The sequence below is a fragment of the Serinus canaria genome, chromosome 1, assembly GCF_022539315.1.
Source record: "Serinus canaria isolate serCan28SL12 chromosome 1, serCan2020, whole genome shotgun sequence".
NCBI lineage: Eukaryota > Metazoa > Chordata > Aves > Passeriformes > Fringillidae > Serinus > Serinus canaria.
In genome coordinates, this window is record NC_066313.1 from 75,189,177 (window position 1) to 75,216,021 (window position 26,845).

General features: G+C 37.0%; 1 protein-coding gene across 5 annotated transcripts in view; it reads right to left on the reverse strand.

The window, feature by feature from the left end:
* Positions 1 to 26,845, reverse strand: part of STK24 (serine/threonine kinase 24) — a 52,195-nt gene that overhangs the window by 15,837 nt on the left and 9,513 nt on the right. The window contains exons 1-3 of one of the 5 annotated variants that reach the window (XM_050969679.1): positions 23,295 to 23,343; positions 10,942 to 11,079; positions 690 to 746 (exon numbers count right to left, since the gene is read on the reverse strand). In XM_050969679.1, coding sequence (XP_050825636.1) covers positions 690 to 725 — 36 coding nt within the window. In that variant the 5' untranslated portion in view covers positions 726 to 746; positions 10,942 to 11,079; positions 23,295 to 23,343. Of the gene's footprint in view, positions 1 to 689; positions 747 to 10,941; positions 11,080 to 16,780; positions 17,009 to 23,112; positions 23,344 to 26,845 lie in introns of those variants that run through there. The other 4 variants (XM_050988017.1, XM_050969697.1, XM_050969739.1 and 1 more) reach the window with 4 other exon arrangements.

A 26,845-nucleotide genomic window follows, 5' to 3' on the forward strand; every position in this document is an offset into this window, starting at 1 on the left:
GGGGGCACAGGTGCTTTTTCATAGCTGAAGTGAATGTCAGCATCCAGTTACAGAAAACATGATCTGCACTGACCCCTCTGAATTCCAATTCAAACCTGGGTACCCCATCCCAGAATGAGGCTCCTGTTAAATTTCATACCCTTGACGATTGCACAGCCCTTTGGTCCATCCAGGGCTCCCTGCAAGGCCTCTCTACCCTCCATGGAGTCCAGAGCTTCTTCTGTTTCTTTGAAATATTATTTTTAATACCAGCCTAAATTGTATTTCTGTCTGTTTAGGCTTTAGAAAGACTTCAAACAGGGAGCCTTTCATTTATGTGTTTGGGGGAGGGGGTGGTGAGGAAGATACATTAAAATGTATAAACTTGTATAAGCATTGTGGTGGCAGAATTAAGAGATACAAAAAACTATTTTCAGGCACTAGAGGCTCTCTGGCTGACTGAAGATTAGCATTCTAAGATGTTTATATCCTGCTTCCAATATTATGTTGCTTAGTTCCCTTCTATTTACACAAATAATCAGTCATGCCTCGTGGAAAATAACATTTTTCTGGCATTGACAAATACTTTTATCCTCTCCTGAAAGTGAACATTGCCACAGCCAAGTGATCTATTATAGTTTCCAGAATTATAAGATAGGAATATAATTATGTAAAGTAAAGTAACAAAAAACCATGTATCATTTACTTACTAGATCAAGGGCAGAGCCCCCACCCAGATATTCCATTATTATCCATAATTTTGTATCCTGCAAAACAAAAAAACAAAAAATGCATTAAGATTAAAAAAAAAAGAAAAAAGTAGTAACTTGAGTTAACAGGACTTGTCCCATTTTTTTTGATGAAGAAATTATCTGTAGTTTTTAAACAACACTAACATTTAGCTGTTCTTCAAAAAAAACTCTGGATTATTTACTCAAGAGTATGGGCATGGAGGAGAATGAATTTTAATTTTAAAATTCTAATTATAGACATTCCAAATATCAAATAGTGTTACATATAACATATTTCCTTTCCTTAGAAAATATAATCTTGATTTTGTTGATCATCTTTCTTTGTACAGATACCTCAAAATATTTTCTTTAGTAAGCTTGACTCCTGTCTAGTTTAAATTGAAATAGGATTTATTCTTCATTTTTGTGCATTGTTTCATTTTCTTGAACAGTTAAGTAGGTTTTCTCCACTAATGCTTATGCCTCTGATATATGGTAGAGAATTTTTGCACAGTTTTGTTCAAGAAAGAAGAAGCAAAGTAGCAATGAAGATTGTTTATGATGACTATAACAACTTACTAGCTTCAGCTAGTAAAAGAAAAGGTAACAACATCAAGCTACTATATTCCCAAAGAAAACCTTGGTATATATTACAAGACTGTTTAAACAACGCAGTGTGCTAAGAAAGACTGGACCCAATCATTTCTTTCCACTGTTTGCAGCATCTTTTTCCCAAATACACTAAGAGAAGCAGTTAGCCCAGCTTCTCCTTGCAGTTCAAGCCTTAAAACACATAACAAAGCAAAGCCACAAATCTACTACATAGGTATTCAAACAAAATTGCTGCACAAAACACACTGCTGGTTTAGTTTTTATGATTATCAAGTTATTTTACACTTTGTTAGTTTCACCTCTATGGTATGTACCAAACTTTCACAAGACCTCTAGCATAATAATACAGATATCTCTCAGAGCAAGGAGCACATAAATAGCAACAATATTCATTTACTTTATCCGACAGAATAAAACTTTATGTAAAAATAATGGCTCACAGCCAGGACATCTGAATCTGAATTCTCATCTGTAAGGATGGATTCAATTTTTAGAGAAGTGGTAAATGTATTGTAGGACACAACTTCATCTAAATCCTCTGAGGGATTAAAATTTTAGCCCTTAGGACTCACTGAAGTCTTTAGTCATTATTTTATCTATAGTTCACTGCATCCACCTCCTCTCTGGACTCCTGCTGTAGGTAAATGTGCATTTTTCCTACCTCCAGTTACACATACCGTACTATTTTTAGATAAGACCCTGGATTAGGGTTCCTTCTTCATCCACTATTTTTAACACAGAGATTCAGCTAAATTTAGATACCTTTCTTCAGGAATCAACTCATGCTATTTGACAAACACAGTCTTGTTAAAAAATATTTCAAGAGAGCCAGAACACAGATTTTAGGAAAAAAGAGTAATTAAAAATATAATCTATCTCAATACTGAGAGACAACAACCTGATTGTGCTTACTTTCTTGCAGACATCACAAATACTCCAAGAACTGTAACACATCTTGATATAGTCTCTTACAGCACTGAAATACTTTTTTTTCTGCTTAAACTTTTACATGTTTTTCCTGTCCCTTCAAGGCTCCAAGTCCTAGCAGTTCCAGAATAAGAACATTACTGAGATGTGTCTTAAAAGTGAATCATCCTAAACTTGATCAATATTTTATATTTATATTTTGCTGATAAAATGTGTTTTAAAGCTACATGAAATTTCCTGAATATTCAAAACTCACACTTCATTTTAATAGTAACTTAAACACAAACATGTCAACTGCATCACTACTTCCTAGTTCACTGGAAATGCCTGGTTGGGAAAGAACAAGGTAAAGGAAGCAAACAAACCCCTTGACCCTTTGAAAAATAGTGAAGAAAAAAAGGGGGGAAAAAAATTGGGAAAAACCCCCAAACATCCACAACACCTCACAATGACGTCAACATGAGATGTGTCGTCTCTCTTCTATTATCTCAAGGATTCAAAGAGTTAACAGCTTGAAATAAGATATAATTTCCCAAAAGAGAAACTCTCTAGAACACTAGGTATCAAATTCTCCAGCAGAAAACTAGAAATTAGAAGTAGAAAATAACTAACATAAATATTTAAGAATATAATTTTAATCACACAGTTGCACAACTATATAACACAATTACAATACTACACGTTATATTACCTTTAAAATAATCATTTATCATTTCAATTGTTTTTCTAGTTCAACTAGTCTTTGCTCCTGAGACTTTCATCATCACCTGTCTGAGGCCACATGTCTGAATTTACAATACAAAAGCCATTGATGCACTAAACTCAGTAATTCTGCATTTTAAAAGAAATTAAGTATGGAAATACAGTTAAGAAAAACACACACACAACTGTATCTGTATCCCAGCATAAAGCTAAGTAAGAGCAATTTATTACAATTATGGCATCTTTTTATCTGGATCCCAATATTCAAAGTTATTTTTAATTCTCTATGGTTCCCCCTTGCCTCAGAAACATTACTCAACTTCATCGATGGTTTTGAGTTTTTATTTTTAAAGTTTCCATATGAAAGTTTCCATATGAAGTATCTGAGCAGATTCATATGTTGTACTCAAATAAATTTAATTACTATGGTAGCAAATCTTACTCTCACCTTTCCCTATTTCTTTTTGGAATTTTTTTTAAGCTTTCTTATATAAAATCTGTATCTATTGCTTGACAAGAAGATGCAAATAAATCCTTTTGGTGAGACAGCTGTAATGAATTTCTCAATATGTATTTCATCTTAGGGACAACAACTATATATACTGACTTTATGTCTGTGGGGGCCTGGATGCTAGGTATCCCCCAAAAGCACTCTGTCACTCCCTTCCTCACCTGGTTATGGGACAGAGAATAAAGCAAAAGGCTCATGGGCTGAGGTAAGGACAGGGAGAAAACAATTTCCAGTTGCCCTCATGGACAAAGCAGAGTCAATATGGTGACTATATCAGTCACCATATTGTCAATATGGTGACAATATCAGTTTCATGCATTACTAATCAAATCAGAATAGCATAATGAAAAACAAAACCAAATCTTCAAACCCATTTCCCCCCGGCCTCTTCTCCATGGGCTTGAATTTCACTTCCAAATTTCTCCATCTCCTCTCCACATGGAAGTGGGGATTGGGAATGGGGATCATGGTCAGTTCATCACATGTCTCTGCCACTCCTTCCTCCTCAGAGGGAGGGCTCCTCACACTCCTGCCCTGCTCCCACAGGAGACAGTCCTCCATGGACTTCTCCAACGTGAGTCCTTCCCACGGGCTGCACTATTTCATTAACTGCTCCAGTGTGGGTCCTTTCCATGGGGTGCAGTCCTTAGGGAACAGCCTCTGGGTGTCCCACAGTGTCCTAAGTCCTGTCAAACCTGCTCCAGAGTGAGTTCATCTCTCCATAAGGCCAGAGGTCCTCCCAGGAGCCTGCTCCAGAGTGAGCTTTCCACAGGGTCCCAGTCTCATTCAGGCACATCCACCCGTGTGGGTGGTGTGGGTATCCCCCATGGACTGCAGGTGGATCTCTGTGGTCCCATTGAACTTCCATGGGCTGCAGGGGCACAGCTGCCTCACCATGGTCTACACCAGGGGCTGCAGGGGGATCTCAGCTCCAGCATTTGGAGCACCTCCTCCCCCACCCCTTCTCCACCGACCTGGGTGTTTGCTGTTCCTCTCTCTTACTCTCTTTGAGGGCTGTTCCTCTCACTTATTCTCACTCCTCTCTCCAGCTGCAGCTGTGCAGGTTTTCTCCTCCCTTCTTAAATCTGTTATCCCAAAGGCACTGCCAGTCACTTACGGGCTCAGCTTGGGCCAGCAGCACACCTACCCTGGAGCCAGCTGGCAGTGGGTCTATAGGACTTGGGGAAAGCTCCCAGCAGTTTCTCACAGAAGCTGCCCCTGTGGCCCCCACTACCAAAACCTGGGCATGCAAACCAGAGATAATGACTTGTAACAACAGCACAAGGCCAGCACAGAGCTACTGTCAATTGACTTTGGCATCACCATAGCAACGGGCCTCCTTTCTTTCTTTTCTGAGTGTCTCTGGCATGCCTTACATTCCCTAACACCTACTGTCACTTTCTTTTTTAAAGCTGCCCAAATTCTTTTTTTGCTTGAACTTCCCACCCTCTTCAGTATATAGCCTCCTTTTGCTCTCAAACAGAACTCTGAAAGCACTATATTTTCTTCCATAGCCTAGATTAGTAATTATATATTACACATAATCACTTATACTTTCAAGAAGATACTACATTTATATACTGACACCAGCAACATTCAGTGCTCCACTTTAACATCTGAAACAAGAACAGTTTTTTTCTAAGCATCAGCCACAACACAGCCTTGAATTTTCTTCAAAATACAGTGAAGCCATGGTGAGTCATCCATCCAAATTTAGGATTATTATTTCTCTATAAAATTAGAAGCAGATTAATGAGGGCACATGGAATATTTCTTTTTTTTGCAGCAAGAACAAGGGGTTTTCCTCTGATACTATGAAACTGAAGAAAGGAACAGCTTTGGAATCTAGAAGAAACTTTTAAAAGAGTTTCTATAGATCCTTTCCAAACTATGGTTGCTCTTCTTGAGGTCTGACTTCTGATTTTAACTCTGAAACCACAAAAAACCTCACAACAGCAACTTCATCTCTGATGAAGTTTCCTTCATCAACTTACTTCCATACCATGAAAGTACTTGCAAAATTAATGCAGGTACAGTACGTAAAGAACTTCTAGTACGTAAAAATTAAAGACTACACTTGAGAAAAAAGAAGGCCATCCACCAAAGTACTCGTATAGAATCTCAAAGGTACATTTTAACTGAAATCTGCAGAGACCTACAGAAACAAGTAATCAAGATGAACATGTGTCCTGGGTTGGCTATATGATGCTTGTATCCCCAGTCATCTGTTCTGTTTATGCTGGATAATAAATCTTGCTTTTTTGTAAGTCCTTACAAAGTTGAAAAAAAATCTGAATTACCATGGGAGAGTCCTAACTTCAGAGATGCTTCATATTTCTTTTATGTGAAGAAAATACACATTTCTTACACAATGATATTATACAGGAGAGAGCAAGCCAAAGCAATCAACAAAAGTAAGTACTGAAGAATTTGTTTCTAAATCTCCTTTCTTGTGGGAAGGAGAGACTGCAGAAGAAAACCTAACACAGACACAAAAAAGAAGGACTGGAAGGACCCTGAAGTAAGTGCACTGAATGACCTGTGCAATTTGAAAACTGTAGTACCAACAGTAAGCATATGTTTAAGTGAAATAAAATCTCCTCAAACGTATTGTAAGAAAGAGAATTTCCCAACTTGAATTCATTGTGAGAAAAGACATTTCTCACCTTAAATTTATGGTACACAATTAGCAGCAGAAAAAAGTATATTTACAAACATGTGTAAAAAGGTTGTTTAGTTATGGACGCAAGCCACGTCCAAACTCCACTTAGAATGTCTGTTTGCAAGCATTAAAACAACTATGAACAATCAGAAGCTAGAAATACTATATTTGATTGAAATAACATGACAGATTTGCTAAATTAACCTATATACAGAAATTTTACCATCACTGCACTAGAATAAAAACCTCGAATACAGAAAAACAAAAAGACACAACTTCAACTGAAAAGAACAAACTAGTACTGATATTCACTGCACAACTTGAGAAGTGGTAATTTGTTTAATAAATTTTTCAGTTATGCCAAAGTAATATGCGCCAGGAAAAGACTCTTATATTTCAGTACTGATATAAATTTAGTATTGATATTCGTCATTCTCCAAGCGTAAGAAACCAGAATAAAAGAATCTTGAAAAACACAATGCACGCAACATGATAACTTCTCTAAATTGCATTCCTGCTGTAAGTAGTTACCATTACATGGAGATATGTCACCTGTTAATCTCATATTTAAAAACCCAGAGAAGCCTGACAGGTGTAACAATCAGAAGTTTTTAAAATATTTGCATATTGATTCTTAAATGCTCAACTTGAAAAATGAGATGCAGACATCATGTATCTCGGTTTCCATATCTACTTTAAGCCACCTTTCCAACTGTTTCCCTCCATTTTTGAAAGAAAAAAGGATTTTTTTTCTTTCTTTTTTGAAAGAAAAAAGGATCTATTCACCCTTGTGCTTTTAAGTTCATCTGAAGCCCCTGGAGTTTTTCAAAGCCACCAGGTGGCAGGATCATGTAGTGCCAAAGATGCTTTCACCCACCTCACAAGAACAATAAAAGAAGGGCCTGCCCCAAAACAAGCCAGGTAACCCACCAAAGACAGAAGCACAAAACTACCTGTCTAAAATTAATCTGAAAACATTTATCGCCCTGACACCTCTCATAACAAGAGGAAGAACGATTAACCAGAGAACTGTACCTTAAGGGATACAATTGTTCATATATCTGAATTCTTCCAAGTGCCTTCCTTTCCTCAGTCATCAAGCATAGCTTCAGGCAACATCTTATTTATTCACCCTCTCCTTTCAATACCAAGCCACAACTGTAGCCACTAGCCCATTACACATTATGAAGAACCCTGGTGGTATTTGAGCTCTCATTATTAATTAACACATGTGGACATTAGGATATTACATACAAAGATACAGATCAGGCACAAAAAAATTACATTTTGCATGATGCCATAAATGATGCATTCAGGCAATGACAGGAAATGGCACTTATGTATTTGTGGTTACTGCTTCCAAAACTTTCATCAACAATAAAGGTCATCAACTGTCTCAAATCTAAAAACATGTATCAAGACCTCCAAAACACTGTAAATGTCCTTGCCCTGGAGCTCATACTATCATAACAAATAATAACACATAGAAGAAAATAATTATTTAGGGCTTTGGAGAGAGGACACCAATGAGTTGATGTATTGCCATTCCATCCGTGAAATTCATCAGGATTTGCAAACTTCCCACTAGCTGACTGTTCAATTTGTAGACCCACAGACTATTATTAGAACAGATACTAACTGCCAATACTGAGTTCTTTAGGAGTAAGTACAAGATGGCTATTATCGTTATTCAGCAAATGAACAATTTTGCTAATGAATACAATTCAGATCTACCTCATGGCCTCAATTCTTGTCATTTTTTGACTAGTTTAAATGTTACATATATATATATACACACACACACAATATATATTTTTGACTCAATTTAAATCAAATCAGAACTACACCCAGTGCTGCCATATACTAACAGCACAGAATGAGTAGCATATCACTGTCTGCACTTTCATTCCATTCTTTTCAGTACACAGTCCTTGGAAAGGGACAGAAGGTAAGCAATGCACCCCTGAACTACAAGCAGCCTATCCAGATGCCAGTCTGATTGCTCAATGCCATAGAATAATTCTTTCAACAGACAGCAAAGATTTGACAAGGGATAGAATTACTGATACCAGAAGTCAGATATTCACATTAAGTTTCTCCAAAAGTTGAACATTATAGGTACCCAATTGTATTAGTATAAGTAGTAAATAAAGTCCTTTCCACTGCAAATGGACAAATCAATCCTATTACTCCAAAACTCCAGTCCTACAGCTGCTAAACAGTTTCAGAAAAGGCTACAATGTTTTCATAACTTTTCGGAATTGTCTTCGCAGAAAACAAAGTCAGAAAAAAAATCTTTCTATGCTAATTCACATTATCTTTCTAGGACAGTATAGTTTGTTCTTGAAGGCAATCTCAGTAAGCACTGTATTTTTTTCTCCATATCTGAAAGAACAGAAAATTTTTAGCCTCATTCATAAGGAATAAGAATACCTCCGTTATTCCAACACTTCCTATGAAGTACAGAGTTCCGCAATGTACCTAATCTTTCACTTCAGCTTTTCTTTGACAACCTAATCATCTGCTAATGATTTTCTATCTAATTCCTCCTACTACTACAACATGAAATTGTATAGATTGGTGTATCATTTGACAGCTATTTGCTTATGTCATTAGAGACTTCATTAAGTAAAACCAAACTCTAGTACTTTCTAAAGACACTTGCTTCAAAGCACTTCAAAGTCAGATGGCATGGAAAGACAACCATTGATTTCAAAGAACAAGAGAAACTATTATTTATGGGGCAACAGCACTACACATACACAGGTATGCTACCAAAGACATGCTCTGGATAAACTGTCCTCTCCCTCCCCATCCTGACACAACTAACAATCCATGCTTTAGAGCAGAGTCTTCAAGTACAGTCCTGTTTTCTCAGAAAGGTGAAAAAGTACCGAAACACCAACAGATGCCATGAATTAGTTATCTTTAACCTTGCGAATTCATATACTACCTTGGGATTTCGAGGTGTAAGACGAGCAAAAGCAGATGGTATGGAATACAGATTAAGACAAACTATTAATCACAAAAGTATGACTAAAGATCTTGCCATTCTGAAGTAGATCATCTGGTACACTACTAAAGAAAACAGTTTAAAACTGTTACTAAAGAAAACAGTCAAAATTGATTTTGCTTCCTAAATGAATTATTGAGTTCTAATCTCAATTAAAAGAGAAAGAAAGTTGCTTTGAATATCAGCTTCTTCCAGGAAAAACTGACAAGGAAGAGTAACAAGATTTATCTTTAAAAGGATTTTTTTAAGTACTTCATTAATTCCAGAGCCTCCAAACAATATAACACTTCCCATCTCTAGCTAGATCTCTCATTTTACCAGAGTAGATGTCCATCAACAGACACTTTTAGACTAGAAAGCAGTCTAGCAATTCTCAGTCCTGTTTCCACTTTTCCTTACTGAATTTCTAGAGAAGCAGGTGTAAGACCAAATTTATTTAAAATTATGTCCCCCACCCAAAAAGAAACCAAAACACAAACACAGAAAAAAAAACAAACAAAAAAATCCCAACAAAATGAACACAACCACCTCCACTTTCACTGACAGTAAAAGGTAGATCAAATGAGGGAAAATGCCTTCGTTTCCACATATGTAAGTGTAGAATTAGTCAGGACATTATTTTCCAGGACAATCCACTTCTTCACTACCTCAATATATTTGAATATACTAAAGCTTCAATAGTCTGAGGGCCAACTATACTCTCCAAATCCATACCCTTAGAAAAAAAGTAGCTGCTTAGCAAACATGATCATCTTCACTGAAGGTCTATTACATGCCCAAATATTCCTACTAAAGGAAAGAAAAAAATAAAAACCAAAAAAACCCACCCCAACACAGCAAAAACCCCTAGAAGGTTCTTCCTTATAATTCCAGCAATACTCTTAATTTTCATATAATAAGAATATACTGAAATATATAATTATATATTTATATACCTATATTAAATATACATAATTTATATTATATATTGGAATAAGAATGTGAAAAGAAAGATCTAGAGCTGAGTGTTCATACAATTCAACTGAACTAGCTGGAGAAGAGGTTGATGTCACCCCAAAAAGTCTGCTTTTACAAAATAATAGATTTTAAAAAGCTACAATCAGCATTTTGTGTTTAAATTTATGATATCAAAGTAAACTTCTGGTTATTTTAAATTGATTTCTTTACTAAATTACTTTTCCACAGGTACTTGGAAGTCTGTGCTTCATGTAGGTAGCATCTCTAACATGGAAGAAATTCCTAAGGACATATTCCCCTCAAGAGAATAAAATGCAGTAATTTACTTCCACAGAACCTTTCTGGAATAATGCTCACTGGAAATTTAAGCACACAAAGAATTAGGTGGAAATCATCTGGATATAAAGAGCTAATTCAGAAACCTATTTTAAAAATAGGTTTTAAACTGTGTGAAGTAAGCAGCATTTGATTTTGGTTTCTTTTTTTTCTTCCTCCAACTTTAACCTTTAAGAAAGAAGAATTGAGAAAAGCGCAAGTTTGGACTTCATCCAAAATACAAAAATAAAAAACTAAGAGAAAGAGGGGAGCATTTGTCTGAGTTATACTCCAGAAGTGTAACTTGTCTTTTTCCCTTCCACTAGGGGCAGGTTGTTAAGCAAATCAACAGCAATGGACAACTTTGTGAATCTTAAGGGGGCTGCAAGCAGCTGATGAGGCCCCACAGAGTTCTCAAAAAATTGTCACAAAGGAGCCCTGAATGATGGTAGTGCTGTAGTAAAGAATATTACCAGGCTGGGGTGCAGGACGGACAAGTGTTTTGTCTGGGGAGCGTTTCTGAGGCGCTTACCTCCTTTGAAGTCTCTTGGCGTCAGGATGAATGCTAGCTGTCCTGGGGCTGCCATCCCTTTGAGGGGAGGGAGATACAGATGAGCTCAAAGGTTCTCTTCTAAACACAAGTCCTTACTGCAAGCTGGCCAAAAGGTCCCTGCAATCAAAGAAATCATTGTGGTTTTGCATGTGGCGCATTTATGTCCTTTCATCAAGGTCTGTCAGCCATCTAACATGTTCAACCACAAAGGAAAAAATAAAGGCATCTGCTGGGTAGCCAATGCAGAACAGAAACTAAGTAAAGAGAAGAACTGCTCATTCCAGTTTGGACTCTGTGAAGTCCATGAAAAACACAGGTAACATGACACTTCAGACTAAGCAGAATCATCTCAGTATACAGTATTTTATGCATGTATACATGTATAAAAAAAAAGTTGTTTGCCTTTGGAATCATTCTCCAATCCTCTGAAACTCCTGCCTTCTTCAGGTCTCAAGAAAAAATGTCACACTTCAACTCCTAGACACATATACTAGTCAACCCTACTATCTAAGGCAGCACACATGCTTCAACAATTACCTCCTGCAATCACCACAGCAGTATATAATTAATCTTTAAATGCATCCTTTTTGCCATAAGCTAGTAGTAAGAGAGCTTGCAGAGCCACTTGCTTGCAAAAAAACCCACAACAATGAATGTTCTGTCACAGTGCTGAAAAAAGATTCCTTCTGCAGAGCATTTAGCAGACTTTTGTGTTTGCATGCCAACATGCTAAAGCCACGAGCTACATGTTTTTCCTAAAGTGAGTCATCTCTAACAGTGTCCATATTCACAGCCTCCTTGGCACATTTCCTGGGCACATGCCCTTCCACCATAGAAATGATCCTTTATAGCCCAGCTGTCACTAGCCTAGGCATGTCATATTAAGCACATGATTTCCCAGAGCTGCAAACTAGTGGGCAATCTGGCTCTGTAACTTTCTACCAAAGTACATTACAGTGGAAGCACATAGACATATATTTCTTGAATTGGCTGCAAAACCAGCTCCTAGCCAGTAAATTCAAGAAACTTGCCCAACAACAGAAAAGCAATATTTCACTTCATAAAGGAACGGGTAACCACTATTTTGGAACACTAATTGAACATAAACTCATTGATTTCCTCCTCCCACCGGCCTACAGCCACTTTCCCTTTCCTTGCTTCATAACAGTGGTGGAAGAATCAAAAAATCCTGCCCCTTACAGCCACTATCCTTTTAACTGATACATTTTTTATTCTTAGTAAGACTGACAAGATTCATCCTTCCCTTCCCTGTCTACCAGGTAGATAAGTACTTCATAACCATATCCACCAAGCCATTGCCTTATGGGGGGTGGAACCTACACTGCTAACTGGGGCAAGTCTTTTCCCAGGAAGTCCACTTACAGAGATTAATGTGTGTGTAAGTCCACTTACAAAGATTAGTGTGAGCGTCTCTGTAAATGGTAAATAATGACTTATGCGGTCCTATGATAATCCCAACAGACCATATACTCACCTCTTATAAATAGCCACCAAAAAGGAAAGTAACACAAAAATGTAACCCATAATCAAAGCTCCAAATAGAACTGAATTTTACTGATACTGGTTATTGATGAACTGTACAAGGTCCCAAACTAGAAAATTGGAACCAAAAGTAAACTAGCATTAGTTCACAGAATTCTTTACCTCAGATAAATTGCATTACATCTAACAAAAGAACCTTGCAGCCAACGAATACTGAGATGAGCAATTTCCCCCAAAAAAAACATCACCCGATACCAGTGTATCTTAAACCTTCTTCACTGGAGTAGTTCACACCAAGAGGGCTCAGGAGGTTTATAATTATTCCCTTCTCTACACAAGAAACAAAATTCCAACAACAAAAATATGAGGCACAAAAAACCCTTCTTCTCCACTGCCCAAAAATACAATTGCTCTAATGCTTACATCTGTTCCTATTTACCCATTACATCAAATTAAATTCAAAATGAAAGTTACAAATCAGATTTACTTCTTAGCTCAGATATCAATCCATTTATCAGTTTAATCCCTTTTTTTACCACTTACCTCAACTTCTAACATCTTACACCCTTGTTCTGCAGCCTATCAAGCTATAACCCTCTTCTCCTACCCCTTTTGCATTCACATGCTATTAAACTCCATTACTCTATTTACAGAACACACCTTCTAGGCTGATGCTTCTTCAACATTCTTACTATTAATGGCGTTGTACACATATATCAACCCTAAAATAGCTCAGGATCTTCAAGTCAGATTCCTGTCAAGCTCATCATTCCAGTCCCAACAACACAATTTTTCTGGAAAACTCTCATTATTTTCTACTTTTTGTCTTTACAAATTTTACTCTGACTCTTAATTACTGGTAAAAACAGCTTAAATTCACATAAATAATTTCCATTCTCCTTCCTTTTTTATGTTTTTGTTTTGCTCTTAGAAGTTGTTGTTTCAAGGAACTATTGATGGAAGCAGAAAAGGAGAAAGCTCAGTACCTCCAAATGATCATTTTTATCCCAATTGTTATGCAACAGCACAGAATTTAATAGTATTAAGAAAGAAGCTTAAGAATTTGTTTGAAAACACTGGCTACAGAATACAAGAACTGCAAAGTTTTAGAACTACTACATTCCTTAAACCTATTAATTGGGCAACTTCCCTTTTTGATGTTCAGTATTTCTGAGTCTAACCAACTTTTTCCAAATAACAATTTCTTAAAGTTCAACATTCAACCATTTAAAAATGCTTACTAACACGTTTTGCAACATGCCATAATGTCCCTTAAGTGTAAAGAATGTGACTCCTCTGCTTTTATATCACTATGTGCATATTGAACACACAGACACTTAGAATAAGTAATCTGACCCAAAAAGCTATATAAATGCCAAAGTATACTTAAGTAAAAGAAAGTTAACTGAGCAATGCAGACTACCTAACATTCATATTCAAGATGCAACAAAAACACAGTAACTATATAAGAGCACCAGATTATGATGGACATAGGTAAAGAAGTTTTCAACCAAAATGTTTTAGAGTTTTATGAGAACATCAGATCAATAGGCTGGCAGCCCAGGACTAATCACATTCTAGATGAAAAGCCTTGTGCCAGGAAGTGTATCTGAGCAAAAATATGGGGAAAAAAACCCACAAAACTAATGCACCTAAGTCTAAACATAAACACATACATAACACATACACACACTCTCTTTTTTCAGCTCTACTGCCAGCTGGCTGATGGAAGAACTTCCATAAACAATGTATTGGCAGTGGGCTTGCATAAAACTTCAGACTAATCTGAACCATCAGTGTACAATGCTCTAATCCTTAAGACAAAAGATTTAAAAATATAGATAAAAAAGAGGTGACTAGTCCCCTACCCACTCAGTGAGCTGAACCACTTAACTGAAAGTTCCAACAGCCTCTGTGGCCACTTTTAAGGCACAGTTGGACCTCCCCTCTGCAGCAACAGCAGCAAAAGGTTTACACCTCAATGCCACATTAATACTCTCTTTTTAATTATTTCAGAGGCCTGCAGCAAGAAGTTTAGTAGTTAATGCACAAGTTACAGAAGGACATTTGACACAAGATTACATATGGTTAGAAAGCAATGTTGTGTCATCCTCATCTGTGTGGTCAAACTAAGTACAGGGCTTTACATTACAGCTAATCTAGAAGTAATCCATTACCAAAACCTGTGGTACTTTTCTCTCCCCCCATTCTCACAGTTTTTAGGCCACCCAAGTCTCTATTTTTTTATTTATATTATTTTTGCACCTGACCTAGCAGTTTCATAGACACAAGTCAGAACTGGTTGATCTGTTAGTGTTTGAGGTTTGCTCTTGTCAAGGTTGTTTTTGGTAGGGAAGGGAGAAGACATTAAGGAACTTGTTTCCCAGATGAACCAAGTCATGATGCAGCCAACAGATCCAACCCAAGTTACATGGCAGGAACAGGTAAGCAGGATGGGGAACAAGATACTGGTGCTGCCTATTTTTCATACCTGTTAGATCTGCCTAAAAGCAGGTACTGAGATGTGAAATTACACACATACCATACAGAGGTCAGCAATCACAGCAGTACAGAGGCAGCTTTCAAGGTCATCACAAGGATAACACAAACACATTACTTCCAATAAACCATATTTCACATTAAGCTTTCTAAATTTTTATTTAAAGCAGGATCAGAATAACATGATACAGTTAAGTACTTACACAAAATACAAAATATAGTTACTACAGAGGCTCATTTTTCTTTGAGATATACTAGATGATGTTTCCCAACCTTGATGTACTTGTACAGTAAGAATTACTTAGCCATAAAAGGCTAAAAGTGCAGAACTGATTACACTGATGAACAGCAAAATTCTTGAAGTTACCACCATTGTTTACTAGGCAAATTTTTCGACAGATGTGAAAAAATAGGGCAATATGATGCAGATTCCAGAAAGTGCTAATAATCCCTCCAACTGCTAAAGGAAAATACTGGAATAACAAGTTTCTAAAACTACAATTTGAAACAGTACCTTTGATTAAGACAATGCAAACAACCTTTTTCTCATTAAGAGCACAGCAAATGACTACAGGGAAAGACAGTAGTAAAGACTACGGACAACAAAGGTTCAGATTTTAAGGTAACATCTCTGAAATAAGAAGAGACCAAATAAATATGAAAACAGGATTTCACAGCAAAACAACATGACTCTAGAAACAGAGTTTATGGGTTCTTTGGCATCCTTTTGCCTTTGTCCTATTTATAGCTATTAGAGGCTCTATCAATGGAAGTTTCCCACTCATTCTCTCAATCTTGTCAGTCTACTGACTGACAAGATCTGAGAGCCTATCAGAACCACTACAGAAACCTTCTTGCTACCTCCTTCTGAGCAGTCCAGCCAGATGTCATCTCCACATTTACTACAGAAAAATGAAGGCAACACTCATTCAACTTCTCTGCAGGCCAGGGCTGCCTAATGAGAACAGAGGGTTACCAGTGCTTCAGAAGAAGAGTAAGCATACCAGAACATGGGTTGGCTCATAGGAAAGTGCACCTCATTTTGTTCTCAACATCGCCACAAGACCAGAATTTGCAATCACAGCCTTCCTCTCATTCCAGCTGCAAGAATTCCTAAAGGTGAAGACAATTCCTTCTAGCTTTGGTCAAGAGAACAAAGAAGGAATTTCAACACTTCAACTCCTCCTTAAATACAATGACGACAACATGGTTGCAACTGCAGCAGGAAAAATGAAAGACAGTTACAGCTTTTTTCATTTAACCCTGCCTAAATGAGTCCCGAGGACAATGGGGCTAAGGAAGGGTGTGGAGCACAAGTCTCATGAGGATTGCCTGAGGGAGGTGGGGGGAGAAAAGGAAGATCTTATTGCTCTCTATAACCACCCAAAGGGAGGCTGCAGTGAGCAGGAGGTCGGTCTCTTCTCCCAGGTAACAACTGACACGATGAGATGAAACAGCCTTGAGTTGTACCAGATGGAGAAATTTCTTCACAGAAAAATTTCTTTCACTTTCTATAAAGGATTGTAAAGCATCTGTAAAACAGAGAACCCAGGGAAGCAGCGGCCACCATCCCTGAAAGCGTTCAGAAAATGTGAACACATGGTTTAATGGTGAACAAAGTGGTCATGGTGCTAAGTTGATGGCTGGGGCTCATCTTGAAAGGTCTTCTCCAACTTTAACAATCTTATGACTCTATGGTTCTACGCCCACCCAAAGTTCAGGGAATGTAGTCGCAAAAGTCAGCTCTGCAAGGGCAGGAGCCGCTGCTGTGGGGCAGCAGCAGCATCCAACAATGGATCATCAAGAAACTACTCACATGTTTCACTTCTCCCTGTGCTGGGGAAGCACCCCTCTTGCAGGGGATTCTACAGTCTTAAAGTAAAGCAGGAAAAATCTCTGTTCTGTCTCCCATCCCAATAAGCATGATGAAACCTGCCAAAGGCTGCCTGCTATATTAAATGATGACAAAATGCACCAAGTCCATTAACTTCTGGCTGACCCACAGCATACATTTAAGGTCACATCAGCTCAGAGATGCTCAATGTTGAAGCAAACCAGTTAAACCTGCAAAGCAAAAGAACACCAACTTTTAACTTATTGAAGTCCTGCATAAACACCCACATTCCAAGTTACATTACCTAGAATATTCAACATATCCACATTAAAGTTCACAAGTCTCCTAAAGCATTCAAGCTCAGGCTTCTTTAAATTCAGCAAATACAAAAAACCCCAAAAACAAAAAACCCCAAAAACCTGCTAGTGGCATAAAACCCACCTCATATAAGCTGTTCCAATATTTAAGCTGTCTACCCTTTCAAACAGTACATGAAATTATTAGATGAAATTTGCTTATCTTGACCACTCAGCAAGTACATCTTGTCATATTTTGGCATAACTGGTTAGAAAGTACTAAACTATCAGAAAGGGCTTTCCTATATACACATTGCATCACTTCCAACCTTCTCTTAAAAAAACAAACCCTAGCCTGAACTTCAGTCATCCTCCGGAATACAGGCTTCCCAAACCTTAAACTGCTCCTGAGAAGCTCTTTACTGACTGCATTGCAGTTTTCCAGCCCACTGTGAACTGGCCACATTATTCTAAGAAGAGTATCACTGATCCTCTGTATACTAAAGCCCTAACCAACACAAAACTTGCTATGGCTCAGCCACAGCACTGTTTACCAACCTCACATTCATCTGATTACCAAAAATATAACCACAGATTAATTTCAGAATCAGCATTTTTCATAAATATTTTTTTCTGGCTGGAGTTCATTTGCCAGAACTCACTGTACTACAGAACTCAGTTAATTAAACTTCATAAAAACACTTTCTTTTTTTAATTAGGGTAGACTGTGTCACTCATAAAAGTTAACCAGAAGCTATTTTCTGTGTTGCTGTCTATAGAAACACCGCCTTGACTTTCAGCAGTAGGTATACTATATCCTAGACAGGAAATAAAAAGCCATACTGGTTTTATGTAACAAAAAGCCTAAAAATTATTGGCAGCTATCCTTTATGAACCTTCTAGCACTGCTTCCCATAAACTTTTTAAAAATAATTCTTAAAATACATTCATAAAATGGGAGGCTGTCTGCATGAAATAAAGGGGGAAATATACTGTGAGTCTTATTTTTCTTGGGTCAATAAATTTAAACAGTTCAAAAGAGGGTATTCTCTGAAGCTCCAAAGTGTGCTAGAAAAATATATTTGGAGGATGAAGAAACATAAGCTTAGATACAGTAGTATTTTTTAAAATATATACTACAAAACTTGTTCAATACCAGTTTGATATCATTTGCACTTAGTTACAATGGATGATGAAAGGACTTAGAAATTATTTGCTCTGCCATTACACACATATGTACAGAAGTCTAAGATGAAGAAATGAAAGAATTTTTAACATATACATACATATGAACACATCAATCTCAGTTTTTGGCCATATACACTTATTGGAGCATAATGTACATATACATACATGCAAAAAAGTCAAGGGTCTTTAACCTTCAATGTTTTAAATACAAACATAAATTAATTTGCTCATATTTCTAAATAATAACAAGATCAAGAAATATAAAAACATTATTAAGTTATAATAAAGCCATACTTCAAGAAAAACTGAAGAAACATTACCAGAGAGACATCTGCATCTTGAAAATAAAACATATTTCAAACAACAAGGACAGGAAAAACACCCATGGAACCAAATCTAACAAAGCTCTTGAAAAATTGGTAAAACAGAATAAGATGCAAAAAGCAGAGCTGACAAGCTTCTTGACTGAAAAAGTTTTAAAATAAGTAGCATAGCAATACTTCCTAAGAGTTCCAGCACAGCAAAACTCAGAAGAGACAAAAAATTTCAGCCAAATTTATAAGAAATTTTTAAAAAATTAACAAAACAACAACAAAAAAATCCCTAATCCATTACAAGGAAGAACGTGAATGCTGTTAACCTAAAATCTAAATAAGTAAACAGATCCAGAGAAGTTTCATGAATTAATTCTATAAGGATCTAAAAAAAACTACTATTCTTTTATCCTTGGAGCATTTAATCAGATCATAGAGGAACAGATAAACCTTTCATTTGGAAGACAGCAAGGACCATTAAGACAGGCTTTTAACACACCATGGCAGACAAGGAATGGCAATCCCTGTAGATATGTGCACCCACATAAACCATGGAACTGCAATTTACTTTAAGAGCAACACTGCAGTTACTTAGTATATCCTACAAACAAAAGACCTTTTTTCCCAATAGAATGGGAACATTAGGACATTTCATTTAAAAATACAATGCCCTTAGAAAAGGGCATTTCAATTTCTGTTTTATATAAATGTATCTTGATTTCCAACAAAAAGGTACCACAAATAAATTTATATTCAGAATGACAACTTAAACTGGTATCGCTTCACTATTGCTTTTGCTCTATTTGCAAGAACTCTGATCACAGCAACTGCACACAAATCTCCAAAAACAGATGCACAGAACAAAGTCTAGAAGGAATGCAAGGCTTGCTTTATGGGAGCAATAAGTTGCTTCTTATTTAAGACTCATTGTGCTAAAGCAGTAATATTTCATATGAACAGATATGGCTTAGTTTTTGCACATGAAAGAAGAATTTGCTATAAACACATTTTCAAAACATTCAAATAGGATATACAGAGTATTGCAGAGTTAACTAGGCTTTTGGGTATATCACACTGTAAGAAGTTACTAGAACAAAGAAACTTTTATTAACTCATTAAATTGGAATAATTATTTCAACTGTCCCACCATGTATATCATGCAGAAGGCACCAAGAGCTTGACAAGCTTGTCTCACATCATCTCAAGACAACAAGAGGCCTCAGGCAAGCACAGTAGTATTATATAAGCCTTTTAAAATTTCAAACAAGAGGTTCCTGAACACACTGGCATATAAAATCACCTAGCTTAATGGAAGAAGGTGTGGAGTAACAGAGAATGAAGAACAATATAAAATTTCTCTAAGACAGATGATTTGGTTTCCTAAAAAAATATTTAAAAACACACGCCAGAAACATTCTGCCTACTTAGAGAAAGGATAGCAATTCCAAAAACAATTTCAATCTGTATGCCAAAATAATTAATAGAAAATCAAATAAAGAGTTCCCTGCAAACAGTAACTCTCTCTATCCAACATCCACCAGAACCATGGTCAACATGCACAAGACTGCACAGACTAGAGGATGATAATTAGTGAAGTGGCTGGCAATATAAACTGAGATCCTATTGTTTTCCTACTTGTTAACTTCAAAGACGTTTGTTCTGTGACAAGACATTATCTTTCTTGTAATTAGTGCTAAACTGTCCAATCACAGAAGAAATAGTGTCTCCCAATCACTCAACACATGGAAAATTAATGTTTTGAACATTCTCAGTGATGGATTATCTGCATTGTCAGAAACAGAGCTAAAAGAAGGTCAGACCCTTTTAACTACATATGGCAATCCCGGTTTCCACATACAACAGAGACCAGCAGCAAATAAATTTAGATTTCTAGCCAAGAATATGAACCAATTCATTTAAATATTAATATAGTCCATTTTGTGTGCGTGTGTGTGTGTGTGTATATATATATGCGATGACACAATATCTCTATCTGATAACAAGATCTTACTCTTTTTTTAGAAAGCAAATAGAACTGCAAGATGTTTCTTTTGCAAAGATCCTACCACTTATCAGCATCACCTAGTAACTACCACACATTAATTTTTAACAGCATAAAGAAATCAGCTTTTTGTTTTGAAGACCAAAAGTGCTGCAGTACCAAGTATCTTACAAACAACACACATTCACAAAGCACTGAAGCAATGAGTTCATGAGTAACTTCACATTCTACTAACTGCAGCAAGAGCTGTACTTCACTGCAAAAGTAACTGAGTCACACACAGCCACTACTGGTGCTGTATCTTAGAAAGCTGACACGAGCTGAAAAACTCACAAGCTACTGTACCGAACAGAAAAAGAGATAGGAAGGTATCAGAGGGTCCCCCCCACAACAATAAGCACAAGTATCCCTATTGACTCTTCAACCCAGCCACACTCACCCAGGGTATAGAGCCCTACAATCTCACCTTCTACCAGGAAAAGCAGCCACTGCTGTAACACCTTCAAAAAACATCAACATTCACTTAGTTCAAATTTGAACACTAGATTTTCTTTTTCAGCCTCATTATAATTACACACATTTTTACTAATGTGTTTAGTTTACTAATGTAAACTAATAAGAGGTTTTCCCATCAGACTTTTTTTATATTCTATTTCTTATCCTGTAAGAGCCAATAGCCCTCGCTGGTTTCTCATGTGGGCACAAATGACACCAAGGGTAATAGGAACTATCACATTCAATATCAGGGCTCTGGAGACAAGGGTCTGGAGGCCCAGGTAGTCTTTTCATTAATTATGCCGGTTTTGGTAAATGATGAGAGCAGAAGTAGATGGATTTATAAAGTAAACTGGCTGCACCACTGGGGCTGGCAACAAGGTTTTGGTTTACGACTCTGCTGACTAGAAGAGATAGAACCCACCTCATGAAAAAGGTCATATAAGCCTTTGCCAACAGAATAGCCAACCTGGTAAAGAGAGCTTTGAACTAGGACAAGTGGGAGAAGAGGAAAGGACTGTGTGACATTCCTTTGCACCCCTACTGAGACACTGACAAACTCAAATACCTCTGTGAAGTGCTGGCACACCAATGAAGGCAGTATAGGGAACAAGCAGCAGGAATTTGAGATCTCTGTGCAGTTAACAAGGCTTTGATCTCATTGCAATTACCAAGACATGATGGGACAGCTCACACAGCTGGAATGTCACAGGGAAGGGCTACAACTGTTTAGAGCAAACAGACCAGGAAGGCACAGTGGTGCAGCTGCCATACTTCATTGAACTATCAGTCTTTCACAGTGTAATTTCAAAAGCAGTGGTAGAAGCCATGAGGAAAACTTTATCCAATTCACTGTGCTCAATTAACTACCTTCTGATGCTTCTGAGACCAAACCTATACCTAAGTCTAGTTCTGGTAACAAGTTATCAGGTCTAAAAACCATTAACAAATTACTGATAAGATATCCAAGCAAACTGGTTCAGAGCACAAGGAAGAAAGGAAAAACTGTCTCTCACTTGAGAAACGTATATTCTGGATCCAGAAAAATTCCTTTTTTCTTTGGAAATTAACTGGCAATCTCAGAGACAGAGATAAAGCAGGGTCCCCCTTTCAGAACTTTCATGTCTTTGCAGATAAACAGAATACTTCCACAAAAGCAAAAGCAAACTGAATAAAGTATTTTCTGCCTACTTCTAACTTCAAATCCTGCCAAGACAACAATCTCTTATCTAGATTCTCATCTCACTGTCATAAAAGAAAGAGCTGTCGAGATGGGAACAAAGTCTGCCCAAGGAATAAAGTAATACCAAAAGCTTCCAGATACTTCCACAACCTTCAAGATATAATAAATCATTACATCCATCCAATTAAAAACAATAACAAAAAAAGAAAAGAGCAAATTATCTGGCACACTTCAAACTGAATCCTGACAATAATAATATGGCAGTGGGAGGAAAGGGAAACAGATTCACAAGACAGTTAACAGAAACCCCTTTCATTATTAGCTTCACTTATGTCTAATGTGCAAAATTATTCACTTTCAGATTTTAATTTTTAAATCACTCAGACAAAGGCTAGGTTCAGTCTCCTCAGAAGAACAACCTAAGAGCTCAGAATGATCAGGGATCAAACCTTGACAAAAAATTTCAAGCCTCATGTAACAGCTGATACTAATTGCTTTTAATGTTTTGGTAATTCAAATGCAGACTTAGGTCGCATTTTCTGAATTCAAATTAACTAATATTAGAGAATCTAAACATATTAGAGCTCAACAAACTCATGCTATTTAAAGGAGGTTTTGTACAGATATAGCAATAGACGAGCGCTTTTTCTTATTAAATTCTGTCACATACTTCACAAAATACAGTAACTCATTCTTTCTTTAGAGCTGAAAGGACAAAAACATATTTTTCTTCAACCGAGGTTTGACAAACCTCACCAACAAAAACAGGCACAACTGGATAGCCTGGAAAAGATTCACCTGTAAAAATAAATAGCCACCATCTGTGAGTATCTTACCTTTAAATAGGATCCATAATATTTAGTTACATATGGACTGTCACACTGACTCAACACCGTGATTTCTTGTTGGATGTCTTCTATTTCATCTTCTGCTTCTTCTAGGTCAATAATTTTTATAGCAACAACTTTCTGAGTCCGATTGTCAATTCCTTTAAAAACTTCACCAAAAGACCCCTTACCAATTCTCTCCAGTTTTGTAAACAGTTCTTCTGGATCTGCCTTCAGAGTCTGTTAAAAAGAAATACAAAGAGAAAAGTCACTCAGCATTTTTAACAAAATGTGATATTTTTAAAGGCAACAAACACTGCAAATTCTGCATATTACTATTTATCTAGCTCCATAATTTTCTACCTCCATAATTGTCATATTCTTTCTAAATCCCTTATATGCACACACTGCTATGTTTATATTTTACTGTATATAAAGAAAAAATTTAACACTGTCTGTGTGTCAGGGTTTTATCCTACTGGAAACAGAATATGCTGCCATCTCAATTTCTTTTTCTTTGACAATAAAGAGTATCCAGAATGGAAGATCATTACAAAGATTTGTTTTTTATTAAAAGCAAATAGATCAAACACCACTACCAAAAAAAGTAAGCCTTTAGTCTAACCTTTTCTCTTTAAATTGTTCCCTGCTAGATCCCCAAATCCTTCTTTCGCATTTGCCTCATATCTCATCCTTCCAAGGATTTCATTCACCTTCTTCAGTGCACAGAGCACTATTTCCTTTTATTTGTGTGACAAACAATCCTCTTCAATGTTCTCCTACTAAGGATCACCTGCATCAATAGCCATACTCCCTCCCACTCCCTGATGCCAAGGTTTTCTCGGTCAGGATTTATTTATCTTTTTCTCTCAGTTGCACAAAGTCAGTCACTCCTAAAAAACATCCTGTTCCATCTTTCATGATTTGAGCAGCCACATAACAGCCACCTAAACATGCAAATGTAGGACTGAGGTGGACCACGCTGCCACATTTGCTTTTACTCCACTATTAAGTATTCAGCTCACTACTGCTTCTCACTTTCAGTGCACAGATGGTAAGTTCCACGGTATACCTTCTTAATCTGACAGCATGGAGTCTCACTAGCTAACAAAAAATACAAACATTACAGCTACAGGGGGGTTGGACTGTATGACCTTTAATGAGCTCTTCCAATCCAAACTTTTCTATGATTAAACTGAAAAAGTCATAAATAGAGGGAAGAGTCATAAAATTAGGAAAGACGGGACAGGATTACTTTGTACTTGAGAAATAAAATTACCCCTTTAAGAGACTTCAGACACTTGTAGTTTTAAAAGGATGACACTCATGCTAGCTAAGTGAAAATTCATAGTTAATACAGAAAAAGGTTCATACAAGAAGAATTCAGTAATGCCTAAATAAGCATAAAACCACAGTTTATGCTTAGCCCAAATGTGTAGAAGCATGAAAAGGGGAATGAGAATTTCTAGGTTACCACTGACAAGCACTGGAACATTTTTTTTAACAATTACATTTATCTTATAAAGCACCTCTCACCTATACTTTTCTGCTCTCACATCTCAAAGTTACATAATTAACCCATACAGCTGCAAGAGGAAGATAGTATAGAACCCAGTTTCTCTAGAGGTATCTAAATTTCACAGCTGAAAGAGGTGTTTTGAGGACCAGGTAGCTGGGACTGACTGAACCCAAAGATAAACCCACTCAGTTCTCAAAGCATTTTATCATCATCTGGCACAAACTGGGAGTACACAACAACTTTTAGTACTTTAAAGTCAGCTATAAGACATCACAGATTTCAGATAATCAATCCAGGAACACATCACTGGTGAGATTAGTCCGAAGCAAAAACGCCCCGAAGAAATTCTCCCAGCTTCACATCTAACTGATCCATCCTTTTGTCCAAAGTCAGTTTTGGGAAACAAACAGAAGGGCATGGGGTTATATCACCCTTTCACCATTAAATGAACAGAACAAAAGATCCACACCCCTTCCACCAAAAGCAGCTTGTTCCTCCGTTAATTTCAATGTAAAGAGAACAACATGCTATTACACACTACTAATTTTTAAATGATATATCTATATGTTTATGTATCTCCCACTTAAGAAACCAGACCAGGGCACTTCATATTTTTCCACAGTCATCCCTCAGCTGCACAGTAACCCTTACCAACACTTCCAGGGACATAATTTCTAAGAGATCACTAAACTACAAACCAAATTGTGCTTACTGGTTCTTCTCATGCCTCACAGAATGCTCTGCTCTCAACATTCAAACCAGTCTTGTCTGAGAACTCTTCATGAATAAAAATAACCTTAACATCGGCATCAGATATTTTCCCTTGTGGAAAACAATTATCCGTCTACACTTTCATACATCCTGTGTTGGAATTTGAGATGAAGTGCTGTAGAGAAATGTGTATGCCTAATCCAACCACACAAGCCTTCTAGCTCCATTCACTAGCCACAGGAATCTGAGCATTACATCATTACAAAGGCATCTGGGTAAGCCACAAACCAATCCCAGTTGCAGCTGCCTAAAACATTCTGTGTTTCACCTCCTGAGACGATAAAGCCAGCACTGCTCAGTTGCAGTGCACTGCAGTTGTTCATATGAAGAAAATGCAAGGGCTACCTGCCAGCAGCTTTTTAAAGTTCTGCTGGATTTATGGATACAGCCCCTATTTTCCCTTTTCTCCTTAACAATCTATGACTATCATATATTAAAGCTCCTTGTTTCACAGCATCATAGTCTTCAGAGATTTTCAGAAACCTCACAACTTCTTTTTTACAGTGTCAAGCTCCTGGGATTCTGGTGTTGGGCTGGCAGTTTTATAAGACAACTGTAAAAGAGAATTAACAATTACAGAAAAGTGAGGAAGATAACTTGCTGGAAGACCCAAGAAGAAGGGAACAACTGTTTGCTTGAATTTTTATAATCAAAATTTTGTAGCCATTTTGAAATGTTAATTGTTCAATAATAACACAACTTAACAGGATCAAAATCATTATCAATAATAATGTTATTTCAAAAGCTTCCTGTGAAATGACTAATTATTAAACAAACAAACAAAAAAACCCCTTTCTTCCCAGTTCACAACTTTTCTAAATTCATTCCTTTGTTTTAAAACATAACAGTTGCCATTCCTGAATGTTCTTCTGAGCAACAGAAGGTCGCAGTTGTTTCAAAGAACCCAAACAACATACTCTTGCTCTGTAAGAAAGGTCTCAAGTTTTCTTCTCAGAACACCAGGTGTTTGAAATGAGAGCCTTAAACCACTGGCAAGCTATGTTTTTGCAAGAACTATGAGTTGGTTTCTTCAATGACCTGCTGTCTTTCAAAAATATAGAGATCAGGCCTCCAGATACATAATGAACTGCTTGAATTTGCAAGCAAATGAGTGGCCAATTCCCACCCTTTTTTCTGCAATCACATCTGGAAAGGATTCTTGCTAAACTTGATTTTGCTTGGTTTTAAATACTTCCAACAGAGACAAAATAAACAAACAGCTTTATAAATATTCTCTCCACAGAGAAAATTACTTCCAAAAATTACTGTCACTATAGTCTTGCTGACTCCATTCTTTGCAAACTTTGACTAAGCATATAAAGCTTATTCCTACTAATATTAAAATAATGGGAACTGATAAAAGAACCTTCATGTAACGGAGCACATCAAATATTGCTAGAAACCACAGATTAGAACACCAATATCTGCTGCAAATGGGTAAAGCTAATCACC